Raw genomic sequence first — 17,713 nt, 5'->3', positions numbered from 1 at the left:
GGTAACCTTTCAACTGTCTTTTCAAACAAGTATTCTTTATACTGTAGGCTATATGTTCTACATAACACTTGCTAACTGTCTTGTGTAGCTGAGTGTAGGCTACCAGCTGCACTACAAAACTTTCTGCAATTTTAAAAAGAACCGCATGTTTAACGCGGTACCAACTACCGCCCTTCTAGTGTCATGAGAATCAATAATCGCTCTGAGCCTTCGTATCCCCTTTTTTAGATATCACTGCCCAAAATATACACGGAAATATTGACGGCATAGCAAACCTGATTGCATTAACTTGACGGCATAGCAGGCTTGTTTTTATATAGCGCTGTACAGGGATGGAGGAACCATTTTAAAAGTAGGTGGGCCCAGAGGCGCAGCAGTCAATGTCTATCCAACTTTTGGGGGGCTTCGCCCCCAGACCCCCATAACATTGTTACATTCTTAATATTTGAAATCGTTTACATCAAGAGTCGGCAGCTTACGGCCCGCCAAGAAAAATCATCCGGCCCGCCGCTCCTTTACAAATTATAATATTATGTCGCCAGGCCAGTGATTTATTACAGTAGGCCTATACCGGTAATCGAATGGAAGAAGTACTTTTCATTAATTATTTTAGTAGGCCCACGTCTTTGATTTGCAGCGTTTCTGTTTGTATAAACAAAGAACTCAACATAAAGCGCCATTATGATACAAAACATATTATTTTTTCCAAGTTAATGGGTCAAACAAGGAACGGCAAAGTTAATCTACTCAAAAATAGCTTTAAAACAGCAAATTTCTCTGTTACAAAGGAAAGAAAAACCAATGAATCAGAAAATGCTTTTGCTAGCTAGCCTACAATGTAGCACAATCAAAAGAAAAAGACAAGAAATCGTATTGTGATGGAGAATTTGGGAAAAGGTGTAAGATGGATGTTACTGAAAACATATGTTCAGAGAAAAAAAAACTACTTTTCAGATATAGGCCTAAGTCTTTCCACAAGAACCGTAACTCGACAAAAAGAAGAGATATCGGAGAACGTAACATCTAGCAAAAAGTTGTTGTGTATCTACAGTTCTTCGCAATGGCAATAGATGAAAGCACAGACACGACAGATAACCCTACAGCAGAACTGGCAGTATTTGTGCTTGCAATAGGCCTAAACAAAGATTTTGATGTTTAAGAATTTGAAGGATATTACCGACTGATATTCTGAAAGCATTAGGCTACATCAACGCCTTGAAATCAGGCAGCAGTGGCCGAGTGGTTAGCGCGTTGGGCTCGCAGTCGAGAGCCTGCATGTTCGACTCCAGCCACCCGCACTTGCTGTTGTTTCTCTGGGCAAGAAACTTCACGATAATTGCCTCTATCCAGTGATCGATTTCGAGTAATGGGTAGTACCAAATTTAAGTCATAAGTAGAGTAGACAACCGGAAACAGACATTGCCGTCGGCTGCAGCGTGGGTCAGGTGTATGCGGAAGGCGTACACCGATGCATAGCGCTCAAGTCCGCTTTCCCGCAATGCAGGATAAAGATAAACAAACAAACAAACAAAAACGCCTCTGAATCTATCAAAACTGGTATTAATGGGCTACGGCCCGCCAAGACCCTGTAAAGTTTGGCTTTGGCTCGCTGTTAGAAAAAGGTTGCCGACCCCTGGTTTACACATTGCGTTTTCATAATTGCCTTTCGTGCAAACAGGCAGAATTTTCCATTTTTGGGCCGGATTTGGTCAAAAAATTTACAAAATTGTTGAATTGCTCTATAGCACTGTACAAAATAGGCGATGTATACACAAATAAAAAAGCAACAATACACACACAGTTATAATACCACCTGGGAGTAATATATATGCAGCATTACACAGTAGGCCTACGTGCATATGTAATGATATCACTGTTCTAACCATAGAGAGCATAGAGAATAATTATATTGATTAATAGATTGCTGCACCAGTCACACGCAACCACAAGTGCTGCACATCAATAATGGACTCAACAGAAAAGTTTGAAGATTGGATTTCATCATTGAGCTATCAATAATCAAACTACTGTGTAGCAAATGAGTGAAGACCTTTTTTTTTGGAACTCTCTCTCTGATTTGCCGTTTTCGCCACCTTTTCAAAGAAATTTGGCTTTCAAAACTGGGTGGGCCAGGCCCACCCAGAAAATAAAGTAGGTGAGCTCAGGCCCACGACTACGAGGCCCACGGCCACGTGGTTCCTCCATCCCTGGCGCTGTATCCATCGCAGAATGCGTTGCTCCTTAGTGCTTTAGAAAGCAGACAGTGTCAATGCAGCCGCATAGAGGCGCAACTGAGTAGTCTACATCAACTTTATTTATTTCAGAATCAATGGAAAGACAAGTAAACATGATGAAGGTGTTACTGCATCACAGAATACAAGTTCTTTGTGCCGGTTTCCTGTATTTTTTTTTCTTGCGGAGTCTTCTGTGACATCACAATTCATTTAAAATTGCGTTTGAAGACTCTCAAAGTAAAGAGTCTAGGAAACTTATTTTTTTAGTTTCTTTTCAATTTTACTTTTCATTGCTGGCCCAAACATGTAGTGCACGGCAAAGTAACAAAAGGGAAACTAGAAAAATAAGTAAAAACGTAATTTGCCGATGCTTGACATTTGTCACATTACGATCATGGAAGCAGCTGACTCGATGACTGATACAGTCTTTCGTTGCTTCCTGTCTGTTGAGCTAAAACCTCAATTGCTAAGGCAACAGGCAGGGCCCACAAGAGGAGGGGACAACCGGTGCATTGCACCGGGTCCCAATGAGTTCAAGGGGGCTCGACAAAATGTCCGACTAAATTCATGCGACTAAATTCACGCGATAAATTCACGGCTGAATTCCCGACTAAATTCACGCGATAAAAAGATTGATTTCAACGATTTTGCATAAAATATTGTTTTTATATTAGTTCCGTATGTTGAATGGGGCCCCCTTATGGCTAGCCTAGGCTATGCCATTTTTTAAAATTACAGAATTTTCAATTTTTTGATTTAGGGGGGCCCGACAAAATGTTTAAATTTGCGTGCTCAGGTCGATTTTGCATAAAATATTGTTTTTTATATGAATATTTGTTTTGTATTTTAAATGGACCCCCTCATGGGTAGGCCTATGCCCTTTTTTAGAACAACAATATTTTTATTTTTTTGCGTTCAGGGGGACAATAAAATGTTTCAATTTGTGTGTTAAGGTCAATTTTGCATAAAGAATTTTTAATATTTTGAAGTTGGTATTTCTTATATGAAGTTGGCATTTCTTATATTGAAGTTGGTATTTCTTAATGTCATGAACAATAGCAATGCATTCATCCTAAGTTTGCTTCGCTAGTCTCTGCAGATTTCAAGGTCAGAAATGACATTGTATGTTAATGTAAAGCTGCAAGCACACATATGCAATGCTATGTCGGCCATGTCGGATAGTATTGCAATTTTTATCTTCGAAATGGCTGATTTTACCCACTTGTTGCCATGGTTATAATCAGGTGTTGCCAGAGTTAGGAAGGGTTAGAATTAGGAAAGGTTAGGGTTTTGATCTTTGCCCAGGACTAAAAAGAATATCCAAAATACAAGTTTTTGGTTTCAACAGCTACAAACTTTTTCCTCAAATTAGGGCAGAATTCCATATCTGACAACGCTATTGAGGCTATTTTTACACTACGTAGTGTTTTAGCATTTTACAGCATTTTATCTTTGTGTATAACTAGTGTGTATCTGTAAATTTAAAGTTATATTTACAATAGTGCATTGTTTGTGAAATAATGGAGCCCAGCCTCATGGGCGAAACACGTGTCTATCGCTGTCTATTCGATGCTACAATCGGCTGCCAAAATAACTTAAAATAATGGAGTGTTAATACTTTAACCTAATTTATCCTTTGTAAGAACGCGCACCGCAATTTTTGCTTGTGATTGGTGAGATATCACGCGACATGTCGCGCTGTAGGGCCCGGTAGCAACATCTGCACCGGGGCCCGGCAGGGCTCTTGGAGCCTTGGAGGCCCTAGCAACAGGGATCAGTTGTCAGTAGATGTAACAGAAAATATATTTCGCACTTGCTAGTGCATCGTCAGTTCTGATAAATGGCAGTTTTAAAGCCTACAAGTAATGTTTTAAATGACATTACAGTGACGCAACAATGTCAAAACATGAGCGTAAATATTGAAAAAGCATAAGTATAAATATTGAAAAAATGCTGAATGAAACCTGTCTCAAAAATTCCTGTCTGTTGTGTTCATATTGTGTATAATTGTAGGCTACCGTGCTATTCTCGCAACAGACGAATTAAAGTTTTCTCTCTCTGTCCAAGGCGCTATCTGTTGATATAAATAACAGCATGTTCTTTGCGAGGTTATAAACTCTCATGACATGAATAATAGTTTTTTTCATCATTGCTGTTTTCAGATATTGTTACTATGAGTTTGTTTGCATAATCGGACAGTTAGTCATGTACTCATGTCTTCATCAGTTCATCCCCTTCAAACAATAGGACCTGGCTCGTCGTTTCCCAAGCATCTCAGCTGAAGTAGCCTACATTAGCCTACTGTACGGTATATTACTGTTGTATAAAAGACAATAGGCTACAAACAACTATTATTTTCACACGAGTTAGTTCAATCATAAACAGCTAAAAATCGATTTCGATCAGCTAGCAGCTAGATCACCTTCAGTTAAGCTTATTCAAATAGAATCATCCATAGGCTACTGTTAGACAGGGCCAGGGGCCCCGGAAGCGGGGGGGGGGGCAGGGGGGGCGAATGCCCCCTGCCCTCAATTTTTCTGCAGATGGAGGGGCAGGGGGGGCAATGCTGCCCTTTTAAAGTCATGTAAGCTACTGCACATTTCGCAATATAACAATTTCTGCTATTCCCTTTTAGCCTAATTATGATCTTTCATTTTTGCCTCAAAATAATATTTACGGCACAAAATTTTGCAACACAGTACAGGCCTTCAAACTCGTTTTTTTCGGCGGCCATCGTGGCTTACTAGGAGCTCTTTCTCGGCGGCCAAATCTGCGTGCTTGGAGGCCAAAATGCAAATAATAACGATAGCACAAGTAAATAGAATTAAACTTGCAACAATGCTAAAATGATCACTTAGCGTTGTTGAAGGCTGGGCCTGGGCGACGTCCTACAATAGAATCGTTACACCACGCAATAACTGCTTTATCGGGATTGTAATCTAGTACTGCAGGACCATCTAACGACACTCGCACGAGTGTCTCCAATGTGGCTGATTTTAAAGAAGTTGGCCACTCCCCTAGACTTTTTTTTAGCAACGAAAAACAACTTTCGACATGAGTTGACGATGACCGCAAGGTAATAAAATAAGTATTTCAATGATGTGAAGGATATTTCTAAAATAAAGCATAATTTTTGCAAAATATGATCAAAAAATGTTTTCCCCTCAAATGTCAACTAACTTAGTTCTCCTTTTTAACAACGATTCAATGTCCGACAACATCGAATCGACATAAAAACGACAATACCAGCCGATGTAAATTAGCACTTCGGATCAAGACTTTGTTAAAATAAACGTCGGGAATTACTAACAAGACTTACAGCGCTGGTGATCGCAGATGGATATCTTCCATCAATAACAAAAATCTTCCCGCACAATGCAACAGTGTCGATTATGACGCGCTGACGTAATTTTGCGTCACTCTTTGATACTACATATTTTCGACAGTTAATCCACGATCATTCTATTGCGAAATTAAATCATTGGCTAGAAGAGACCGGCGACCAAACTTGGCCGATTGAAGAGGTAGCACCGGCGGTCATTCAAGCACTACTTAGCGGCCATGGCCGCAGGTTGCTTTAAGGCTTGACAGTAGGTTACATCATTATAACATAGCATGATGTCCTTCTTTGTATACCGGACACTTGTAGGCTATCATTACTCAATACATAGTGAGCTGATAGATTAGCATTATCGCTATATCTTATCTTGAAATTTGAAAAAAAATTGGCCTTTTAGTAAACAAAAGTGCCCTATTTTCGTAATCTTGCCCCCCCAGTCAAAAATCGTTCCGGCGCCCCTGGACAGGGCATGTTGTTCGTATATGTGTAACTGCCCGATTTACTCTCAGCGCCCCTCAATCGCCCAATTTATAGCCAGCGCCTCTTTCATACTCGCAAACGGAACCTTTGGGAACCAACGCTTTAAAGTTTCGATTTTAACCAACGTATGGTATCTACTGTATAATTATGAAAAAACTTCTATCAATATGAAAATCAACAAAAATCATTCGGTCTAGAAAAAAAAATGTAGTGAAATCGTATGATGTGCACATGTACATCTCATATGCAATATGCCTTTGGCCAGGGCCGTTGAAAGGAAAATTTAGGCCTCGCACCAAAAGTAGGTTAGCCTAGTCTACCCCTCCTATGTAGGCTAGTGTTGGCAGTGCGGGCGTGTTTGCTGATGAATGCTTGTCTGTTTGTTGTGTGGAATCCTGGAAGAGCCTTTGTTGGGTCGCATGGGTCAGTGATAGCGTATCCTTTTGACAAGTCTGTGTCATTGCGTCTGCATTGGTTCTATTCATGGTGTGAATCGAAATTGCTACCGTATAGCTGGTAATTTTAGTGTACCGATATATAAAGGAAAAATTGTAAACACACAGTGCAGGTAATGAAAATAGCTCAACAAAGCATTCAATCCATTCTGAACCTTTTGCAATGCAAAGTTTCGAATCACCTCATCAAATAATAAAGATTTTGCAAAGTCTGAATGATGCACAAACATGCTTAGGCCAAACTGATTAGGCCTACTCGGTTTTGAGTGATGGTGGAGAGTCAACAATTCTTTACAAATGTCAGTGTGTTAAAACCACGTTTTTCACTCGCAACCGTTGGAGGTAGCCTACTGGATTACGTAACAAATTCTCAAAGCAACAAAAGTAATTGAAAAAAGTGTTTCGAAATCTGCAATCAGTGATTTCCTTGAATAGAGATCATGGAGTGGCGTGTTCTGGTTTGCAGCCCAAGTTTGCTAGGTAGCTTTCTTTCAAAAGTACCAGCTCGTTCAAAATGTCATTGTTGTACAATTTGTTTAAAATTGTTCCACTTTTCCGCAACTGCATGACCTAACAGCTAGCACATCCTTTGCAACATAGCCTCCGGTAGAATAAATTTCGTTTGTATGATTGAGCTGGTGAAGCGGGGTTGTTGGAGCGTTCCGTCCCCAGAAAAATAAAATCTTTTTTATTTAAATTTATAGTTCCTACAACAACTTAAGCTTTCGGGTAACCTACTCTTTCCAGTTTTCTGTAACTTTGAGTACATCTTCATTTTACTTCATCAAATTTATCTTCATTAAGTTCATCATAGCCTATGTGTAGCACGACAAAAACTTTCAGTAATGACACGAAACAAAAATCTTAAGCTAGATAGCTTTGGAATGATTCTGTTTATTCGATTTGCTTCAACGCAAAAGTAAATTTGTTGATGTCCACAAGTAGGCTAATCCAAAACTAATGTTTCAACAAGTTTGCAAAATTTTTGTTGCCCTATCATTAACTTTCCTTACTTGTTTACAACAGATAAGCAAAATATTAGGGAGGTCTAGGATTTTTTTTATGGCATTGACAAAGACTGCACCCCAGACAGCAAATCAACCGTTTTTTACGTTGATTTAACGCCAGAAAATTCAACATTGATTTGCAACTGGGACGCAGTCTCAAAGTCAAAGCCGTTTGCTTTGCAACTCTATCATGCTTGACGGCGTTGCGGTAAAACCAGAAAAATAAATCTCACTGGTCAAAGACAAGTGGTTCGCTTACGTTTGGCCGATTTGAAGCCTAGCGATTATAACCAACGCCGCCTAGAAAAGGTATTGTTATAACACAGACTCAAATCTATTTTGCACTGAAATTTGGTTCAAAACTTGATTTGAACTCTATTCAGAACTTCGGGTTTGAATCTGGGAGTTGTTTTGAATTTGGTAAGTCATGCGATTGTTCCAACATTCAAATCGAATGAATACAATTTTAATTCTTTCCAATAAGTAAAATAGCCTATTACAAAGCCAGAAATTAAGTATAACCTAACTGCAATAGAACCTAAGCATTACAAGGAGTTTAGATGACCAATGACCATAGAATAAATTTGTAATCGTAAACTTTTCAATGAAGTAAATGTAGCGTTGTCTAAGCTCTAAGTGTATGAAACAAACGGTGGAAAATAAAAGCAGATATTGATAGGTTTTCATGCAAAGGTTTTTAAAAATAACAGATAGGCTACATACAGAGCAAAACATAATAGAGTAGTAGACAATAGACATAGGCTACAATCGAAATACGCTGGTATGAAAAGGTCATGTCGAACGAAATTGCACTGCCTACCATAGCTCATTATATATTCAAATGCTTCCTGTAGCCTGGGCTTACACGTAATCTCAATTAGTAAACTGTTTGATTTTGACCAAATTCCAAATATAGGCTATTTGGTTTCTATGACTTCTAGCTACTAATGGTAGTTTAACGTATTGCTGCAGAAATGTTGAACGTGATGATTTAATTTTGTATGGGTCATTTTTGTGGAAGCCTAATATAGTCTACTACACTAAGCATGTAGGCTAGCCTACAACAGCGGTTCTCAAAGTGAGAGCTGCGGTGCCCTTGCCGCAAGGCTTTGCCAAAGACGCTGGGTAAGCCAATTCTGCAAAAAAGTGAAAAAACTGTTGTCTTTATTCTTTATTCGCATACACAAAAGTCTAATCTTTGTATCACGTTTTGATCTGAAGATTAATTTAAAAAAAAACAACAAGTATCCTTATTCAAACGGGGAATTCAAACCGTGCATGGGTATGTTTTGTAAGAGAAAAAGCGTTCTCTGTTTCATAATTAAACGGCTCAACATTTATCCGCCAGATGTTGTCATGCTAATTTCGTGTTTGACTCATGTTGCCTCCCTCCTCGTGGTGAGTCCGGTAATTCACAATTGTGAAGCGAATGGCAACAACCAGAGGCCGCACCTCACAGGGTATCCGGGGCGGTAAAAAAATACTCTCTGCACGGTGTCCTTCAAAAGGAACTCATTCTGCTTGATGAACACACAATTCATGATTGGCTACTGTGCCTGGATATAACGACGTGGCCTACGGAGGCCTCAAACGCATAAAAATTCCATAGCGAAGTTTTAATGGAATTTTTATGTTGTTTTCCCGAAGAATTAGGTTTGTTTTGTTGCCGAGTCGCTGAAAATATTTAGCTGTTGCGGTTTGTTGTTTGGTTTTGTTTCATTCCGAACCTATCAGGCTACCGTATGCTTTGAAAATGTTCGTTTTTGATGACTTTGGCAAAACTCACTCGACGCCTTTAAAACTTTTTAAAAACGCAGTGCTTGGTGAAGTTGCTGCAATCATAATTCAGACTGTATTTTAATAAAATGTTTTGTTGTATCTCGGCAGGTGCATATGGTGCTTAGCATTTAAACCAAGCATGTAAAATTTAAGCAAGTTCTCTGCCAATGAACTGTAACTGGGTGGTTTCAAACATTGATCAAAATTGATCTGAATCGTGAAACTGCGCAGTGCGCACACAAGTTCTGGTAAAACATGTTAGCTTTGTGTCATATGCCAACGGAGTGTAGGATACGCAAAATTGACTTCGCTCTACTTTGTAGGCTAACCGAGTTTTGATATAAACTGACCGTAAAATGATGATTAGGCTATAAACTTTTGAAGCGTTTTCTCAATCCTAAAGTGGAAATAGTTTATTTGGGCTTTTCCTGAAAACACTGAATAGCGAAAAAGTGCCTAATCTGTTTTTGTTTCCAAAGCTAGTTCTGTTTTAAATTCCAAAAACGATTTTTGTTATTTTACGTCTTAGATGATGATTATTTTGACATAACAAATTCCATTCTTGAAACAAATAGCCCAACAGAAATAACATTGGCAAAATTCTGTTTCAATTTTATTGTCGTTGTATTTTTGTTAAAAAACTTTTTATAAAATGCAAAATGTTTGTATGAACTTAGCCTATGAGTTAAGCAGAGTTTTGTGGTGAATACGTTTCCCTGTATTCAAAAGTTTTTACATGCAATGATTATTGAGTATGCTGCTTGACAGGAACCCAAGAGCGCTGCAGGTGTCCAGGGCTATGCCCTAGGTAGCCTACTATTTCTATTTTTGCCTACTCCCTCCAAAAAAAGACAGTTCTAAAATACCTCTCCCAAGAATTGAGAAAAGAAAGTAGCCTACTTGTAAATCATCTAGGTCTAGAAGACGAGTAGCTTCCAATCAAAAAGTAAAAGTTGTCTCGAAAATAAGCTAAACGCGATGTAAATGCATTCTTGTAAAAAATATGTGGCATTTTTGTCAACTTTTTGGGCTCCCCTAGAAAGATTTGTGGCACCCAAAGTCATCTCGGGCTCGGGTTTTGAAGTACCTCTTGAACCCCGTGTTAACGCTATTGCTGGTGTTACTTATTGTATGTTTGGATACTCTGCTTGCAGGTACCTATAAGTTTGCTGTATGTGATTTGTAGGCTATTTCACTTTTGTACATGTATAAGAGCATTGGCTTTGATATTTTTAAAAGAGTGGCTGAAGAAAAATAGTACTTCGACTTATTCCTGAGAAGGAGCACCATCGAGAAATGGACAACTCGAATGCTTTGTTGACGTCAGCAGAAAGCGGTGTCATTGAAGTGACTCCTACCACTGCCTCATGGAACTCTTGGAATGCGACCGAAAACGGATGGACAAAAGATGTTTGCATCACAACCCAGGAGATTTCGCTTGCTATCAACATTGTTGCGATGTGCGTGGGCCTATTTATCATATTCGGTAAGTCTGGTGTCTGTTCATGCATGAATATAAATGACAGTGTTTAAAATTCTCAAAACAAAGAAGAATAGGGTTGGCATTACTGAAAATAACTTTCAACGAGACTAACTGCAGGGTTTTGCAGTATAATTTTGAGGAAGATAAAGATTTTTTTAGAAACTTGTAGCTTAACCTATTTTTATATTAAGGAAAAAAGGCGTTATGTTGCAAGTTATTTTTAGCTCAATATCTCTTCAAAGGCTGGGTGTTTTACCTGGATAGGTGTTTTTCATAACGCAATAGCCTACAAAGGACCCCTTAACTACACTTTCAGATATTTTTTGAAAGCAATAAATGAAGTGACCGGTATGTGCAATAAGAAAGACAAAACATTTTTATAATATGTTACTTTGTTCACCAATTCCGTTCCGTTCTCATTTTGTCGATTGTGTATTTTGATTGACTTGACCTACTGCAGGCCGTGCTGTGTTATCGCGTTTATTTTTGTGATGGTCCAAAAGAAAAACAATAAAAACAAAAGGTACTTCACTCCAGTAGCGTAGCCAGGAATTTTGAAAGAGGGGGGTTTTGACAACCCATCGGCGGGGGGTCTGGGGGAACTCCCCCAGAAAATTTTGAAAAATTACTTTGAATTTGGTGCATTTTGAGAGCATTTTCAACAAAAATGTGGGTATGAATATTCTTGTAAAATAGTGCTGTCCGGTGGCATAGCAAAAGGACAAGATCATATTTTCTTCGGCATTTTTTGGAAATAAAGCTAAATCTCTATGTTTTCTTGTTGCTTAATTCCTGGCTGAGATGTTTGGCATTGGCAAAACTCGCTCTTTTAATGCAATTTTGTTCAAAATTAGGCAATTTTTTTGACTGAAAGCACCCTTCTCAATATCCTGACGTCACACGCGTGCTAAAGGGGGGGTTGTAACCCCCAAAATCCCCCCTTGGCTACGCCACTGCTTCACTCTGATGTTTTGGTGGTGGTTGGTGTGCTATGCGGAACGGTAACTTGCAAAGATTCGCTTTGTATTCAAGTAATCTACCGTAACGATGCTCTATTGTTTGCAGCCTTATAGAATTTTTCAGTCTTTTATCACACATCTCAAAGCAACTTTGCATCTCAATGTTTTTAAGCTGCGTTCCGCCGAACTATCAACATGACTCATTTCAAGTTCATGTGATACATTGACAACGAATGCTAAAAGAAGTCAGACTCCTGGCTTTTTTTTAATTGAGCTTTTTTAATTTGCCGTCACAAGTCACAAGTCACAACTATTCACTTTTTCAGTATTTTTTCAAAGTAAAGGACAAAGTTGTAGTCAACAAAAATGTATATACTGTGTTGTGGTATAGGCTAATATATACAGTATTTACAAAACTTCATATTCCACAAAGAAAGCTGTATTTAGCTTACCATAACCAGGTAGTCTAACATATGGCAAAGAAATTGGCTTACTTGGTCTGCTTTGTTACCAGGGTCGTTGAAAGGATAATTCTGGCCTGGCACCAAGAAGATCTTCGGCCCCCAAATCAAGACACTTCTAAGAAAAATACGCTGTGACCTTTTCAAGTTCCCGGCCTCTTGAAAAGGTTGCGGGCCCCTAAAATCATCCTGGGCATGGCCCAAAATACCTCCTGGATCCCCTGTTAACGCTACTGTTTGTTACCGTTTAATGACAGTTATTCAACACAATTGCTGTGTTGCCATCGCCAGTTAAGGCTTCTAATTATAGGGTATTACTCTGATGTCTACATAATTATGATGCATAAAACGTTGGTGAAGTATTGAAGCCTTTATAATTTTGTTTCTACTGATTCTTATACTAGATAGCCGCATGTTTTTTTGGCGTTAATAAAAGTAATAGGTTATATTTTCTGGTAAAGTACTGGTACTTTAAAATGAATATGGAGCTATACCGAAATAAACTTGAATAATTGCTCTAGACGAACATCGTAGATTTTGTTAAAAAGGTGAATTACCCAGATAAGTCATGTCTATGTTAAATAAAAAAAGCAGAGGGTATCACACTAACTTGATGAAAACAAGTTTATTGTATAGCTTCTCCACATAAGTGTGGCTTCGTCAGTGCCTACATGTTTGCAACAAATAAGTCATCTGTTAAATTCTGTATTTGATTACTTTTTTCTCTTTGAACCAAGTCAAACGTGTGGCAAGTTAATTTGCTTGATGATCTTAATTCTATGTGAAAAATTGCTTCCAGGGAACATGTTGGTTTTGTTTGTTTTGTACAAATATCCTGCCAAGCGATTTACTCCTTTCAACTGGTTGTTATGCCATCTAGCGGTAGCTGATTTGTCCGTTGGTGTCACAATCTTTTGGTGGTACGGTTTAGCAGAAGTATTGGGCCTATTGATAACGTCGTACCAAAAAGTGAGTGTTTAACTGTTTATGCTTTGCTCCAGAAAATAGTGTACAGTAGACTTTTTTAAATTTATTAAAATATTTAATTACAAACCAGAAACTAACAAGCTACAACTCATTTGTAGTTTTGAAGAACTTTATCCGTAAACAGATGACAATCATCTGTTTATGGTATTGTAGAACTACTTCTTTATTCGTGAAGTATTCTGCAGATAGTGTTTTTATTTATGTTGGCTTTCTGTGTCTGCACTTGAAACTAAACAAAGCATTGGTTGAAAGCAAAACTAATAAGCCTACCTAGTGCAGTGAAACAAAAAGAGCGTTAAATTGTAAGAACAAGACAAGATAGAATGACTTTGTTTGTATGCTACTGATTCATAATAGCCTTGGCTGAATGATTGAAACAATTTTAGTTTTTTTTAGTTTGATCACTTGTCCAAAAGTGTAATTTTAAGGTTTAAAGTCACACAGCTTGTGAATAGCCTACTTGGAGTAGGCCTACAATGTTCAGAAAGTTTTAACGCGGATCTAATCAGGCGTTTTTTTTAATTCGGTGCTTATTTTATATTGTAGGTAATCTTTTATAGCGTCAGCATCGTCGCTGTGCTTGCATCATTTGAAGGATTGATGATGATCGCCATCGATCGGTATCTGTTGATTCTACGTCAAACAAAGTGGGTCAAAATAAATCCTAACGTGATTTAGCTTTCTGTCGCGTGACTAAAACTGACCTTTCGTAGTTTTTATTGTTTGTAGTTTTTATTTTAATTTTTGTGATGGAAACACTCTGAAACACGATTGACCAGTTTTTGGAACGTGCTTATTGATGCACAGTGCACATTACACATGCACATTGCACATAATGCACATTGCGCTTATTAATGCACAGATACTGGAGCGTCATCACCAAAAAGAGGCTTGCTGTCATAATTGGAATCATGTGGCTCCTTCCTTGCCTAATCGAATTGCTTGGCCCAGTGCTTGGATGGTCATGCGTTGAAAAATGCGACTGCAGGTGAAGGCAAAAGCATGTTTCATCGCTTGATGAAAAATAATAATTTTTTTTTGTTATACTTTTATCTAACTACTGGAATCAGACTGCAACAGGGGTTGGAGCGGTAAGGAGCAAAAGAAATAACATCTTTCTCCTCCTAGGTAAAAGTAAATTAGTCCCTTAAATAGTTTCGTCGTTTGTCCCAAACGATAGCCAACATGCCTTTTACAACCAAAAGTGCGTCCTGAAGAGATATAATAGCCTACGCCACAAAGTTAGGTCATTCATCCGACTTGGCTTCAGAAGCACACTCTCAGCGACATACATTAATCCATTTCGTATAGGCCTACTCTTGCTTGCTATTTCTGTTAAGCGTGCAAGTTTAAGATTTGGTGTGGAAACTTTTTGGTTTATTACGAAGTATCTTATTTGAACAGTAACCCAAAAGTGGCTGTTAGCAGTCTGTTGAAAAGCCTTCGTACCTCTTTTTGATATTTGGTTGTTTGTTGTTTGCAGAATACACAACCTTGCGCCAGATGATGTCTATTGCTTTGGAGACGAATGCTCACAAATGCTTCCTCCGCTTACAAAGCATCAGCTGTTTTTCGCCAGCTGTAGTTCGTTTATTCTATTTCTGATCACTCTGGTAGTTTACCTTCGCATTTTCAACGGCGTACAAAAACAATCCAAAAAGTTGGCACTTAGTATGTCTTACAGACCACGAACATCAACTGTTAACAGTGTAGCTGCAACCCCAAAGCATTCTCCTAACATTCAAAGCAATGAAGGTCGAAGTTCACCATCTTCGGATGACAAAAAGCGGAAAAAGAATCATACAGCATGGCGACAAAGTTTATCTACTTTAAATGAAAAAACATCCGATGAAATGAGTTCCGGTTTTAGACTAAATAGTTTCAACAAAAGTCTCGAGACTCCTCAAAATGAATCCCAAACTGAACAAGATGAAAACATCAACCAGACTTTCAACGATGGAGATTTTGCTGACACTGATACAGATGTTTATGCTAACAAGATGTATCGTGACAACAAAGTAACATCTGCAAGTAATAATCCATACGAATGGATGATCAGACAAGAAAGTAGGGACAGTGTTTTCACGACTACAACAGAATTAAATCTTTCTTTGGCTGAATTCCCAACTCATGAGGATTCAATTGTGACAAATGCATCAGCGAAATTCAGCACAAACAGTATCACTGTAGATACAGACTCTCAAAAGAATAGTGAGGAAACAGACTGTCCAACAAGCCCAGACATTCCCGTACAGCTGCGATCAAGAGCAAAGCCAAGAAGAAAGAGCATCAATGATTTCCGGAAATCCATTACAGGAAACATAGCAAAAAGGTTTAGCCGTCTAACTCAGAAGACAAAGACCAGTCAAAGATCTAGCACAACCCGAACGAGAGACTTACGAATTATGAGGTCTATGTTCGTCATCTTGTCAGTGTTTGTCATGACAACAGCGCCCTTAGTCATTTTCATCTTTTATACTTTCTTCAACAACGATCGACAGCTGAAGGAAATTTTCAATATTTTATTGCAGGCAAGTATTTTCTGTTTTATCCCATTACGAAACAACTAACTTAATTCAACAAGCAACAAGCTTTTCTTTCTATCAATGAGTGTCGTTTTTCAAAACCTTACTATGTTTTCATCGTGATAACGCACCACACAACTATACAAATCCTTTTCGATCATATGCTACTGCACAATAAAGGAATTTGAATGAAACGTGAGAAGGTCTTGTCATCACTAGTATAGGTCCTAAATACATTGAAATCTACGTTTCACATTGTCAGTTGAGCCGAAGGATAATGCCCTTTCCTCTTATCAAACCCAAATATGTATCTTTGTTTGAGGTCTGTAGTTAGCTTCGCTGTTGTGTTTCCCCGATTGTGCAAAATTTCTAAGGAAGCTGTTTAAAAAAGAAGCAAAATTTTATTTGGGCTAACTGGCCATCTTACAATAATTTAGTGGCCATAATGAACTAAAACTCTTGGTAACGAAGCGTTACGATAGGTAACTTGCAATAGCGAAAACACTATTTTTTTTAAACAGACTATTATATGAAATATCCATCTTTTGGCAGTCCCACTGTCCGGCGTCCCACTGTCAGTCCCACTGTCGACAAGTACCGTCGTCCCACCATCTTACAGCTGAACGCTGAGGGCATCACATCCAGCAAGATTGATGTGATCGAGCAGCTCGCTCATAAGAACCGAGCTCTTGTCATCCTCCATCTTTTACTTTTAGGTTACAACTTTGAACTCGTTTTTGAATCCTATCCTTTATTTTTGGCGACTCCCACACATGAGGAAGAGAATTTTAAAGCTCGTGCACGCCCCTTATTGGCGGCAAAAATGGAAAATAAAAGTCTCTTGGTGTCGAAAGAAACCATCAACAACGCCAGCAATCAATGAATTGGAAACCGGCGAGCCAAGTTCGGATAGCGATTAGCGATCCTTCTGGAGCACAAGCAAATTCAGAATTTTGTTGTTGTTGTTGCCTGTTTGTAAGCGTAATGTGCATTATAATTCATCAATTTAATGAAAACGCTTTTTTCATTTGTCATATCAACTAGAAGTCTCGCTCGCGGAAACTTGAACCAATTGAAAACAACTCAGCTTGTTGTAAACATGATTACATCAACAAAAGCTTCAAACGGTCAACATCGAAATGAAACTCAATATTATTGACTTAAAAGAAACACTGCAGAAACTTTAAAAAAGATAATGTCAAGTATAACTTCAGATGGTAAACTTTACATCTGTTAGATCTGTTTCATCATCGATTTCAAAAGTAAATCGATTGCTGACAAAACTGTTTTATTTTTTAATGAAGTAGTATGCTCTGTCTTGTCCTGAAGTAATCTATTCAGCTGTATATTTTATGAACTAACCTTGCCTGTAAAAACTGTTGATTCAATGTGTTTTTGTTTTCAATTTGATGTTGAACTTCAATTAACGCTTAAACTGCTACTTCGATGAAGTTTTTTTTACTCATTGCAAATATGCATCAAAGAAGAACAAGACTTTTGTGTTGTTTTTAATACGACCAACAAAGAAAACGAAGCTGAATATGCTAAACACGCCGCATTATCCTCATAAAAGCAAACGACTACTGTAGAAGTGCATGGTTGGTTTAAACATATAAGCATCGTAGTACATACAAGGACGCATTGAAAACAAAATGAAACATAATCGTTTGGCTACTAAAAATAAAATGAACAAAAATATGAAAAAGAACCAAATTTAGACCTTAGCATCTATTTTTGGGAACAAAATCTCCATGATCAACAAATGTCGGCCTACTGTGACCTTCAAGTTGGGCATCAAGTGATATTTGGCAATTGTAACAATTTACCACATCTTATGCTGTAACTTTGTTTATCCACCTGTACCGGTTTTGAAAGAAAATCGATGGAATTTCAAAACCAAATTATTTAAAGAAATGTTTCAAACACTTTTGACAAAAAAGCTAAGAGTTTTTTCACACTAAATTGACAAATTCAAGTGTAGCATATTGCAGAGCTTTTTACAC

General features: G+C 38.2%; 1 protein-coding gene across 1 annotated transcript; it reads left to right on the top strand.

Annotated features, from left to right (window-relative positions):
* Positions 1–10,486: 10,486 nt before the first annotated feature.
* Positions 10,487–17,207, top strand: LOC145774230 (uncharacterized). The gene is made up of 6 exons (XM_082585411.1): positions 10,487–10,781; positions 12,998–13,167; positions 13,732–13,832; positions 14,048–14,173; positions 14,669–15,716; positions 16,427–17,207. Exons 1-6 carry the CDS (start codon positions 10,592–10,594, stop codon positions 16,628–16,630), a joined length of 1,839 nt encoding a protein of 612 aa, XP_082441537.1. The 5' UTR covers positions 10,487–10,591; the 3' UTR covers positions 16,631–17,207.
* The last annotated feature ends 506 nt before the right edge of the window (positions 17,208–17,713 follow it).

Source organism: Aplidium turbinatum, chromosome 7 (genome assembly GCF_918807975.1).
Source record: "Aplidium turbinatum chromosome 7, kaAplTurb1.1, whole genome shotgun sequence".
Lineage (NCBI taxonomy): Eukaryota > Metazoa > Chordata > Ascidiacea > Aplousobranchia > Polyclinidae > Aplidium > Aplidium turbinatum.
Note: the sequence above shows the minus strand (reverse complement) of the source record. Positions and strands in the feature narration are given on the sequence as shown.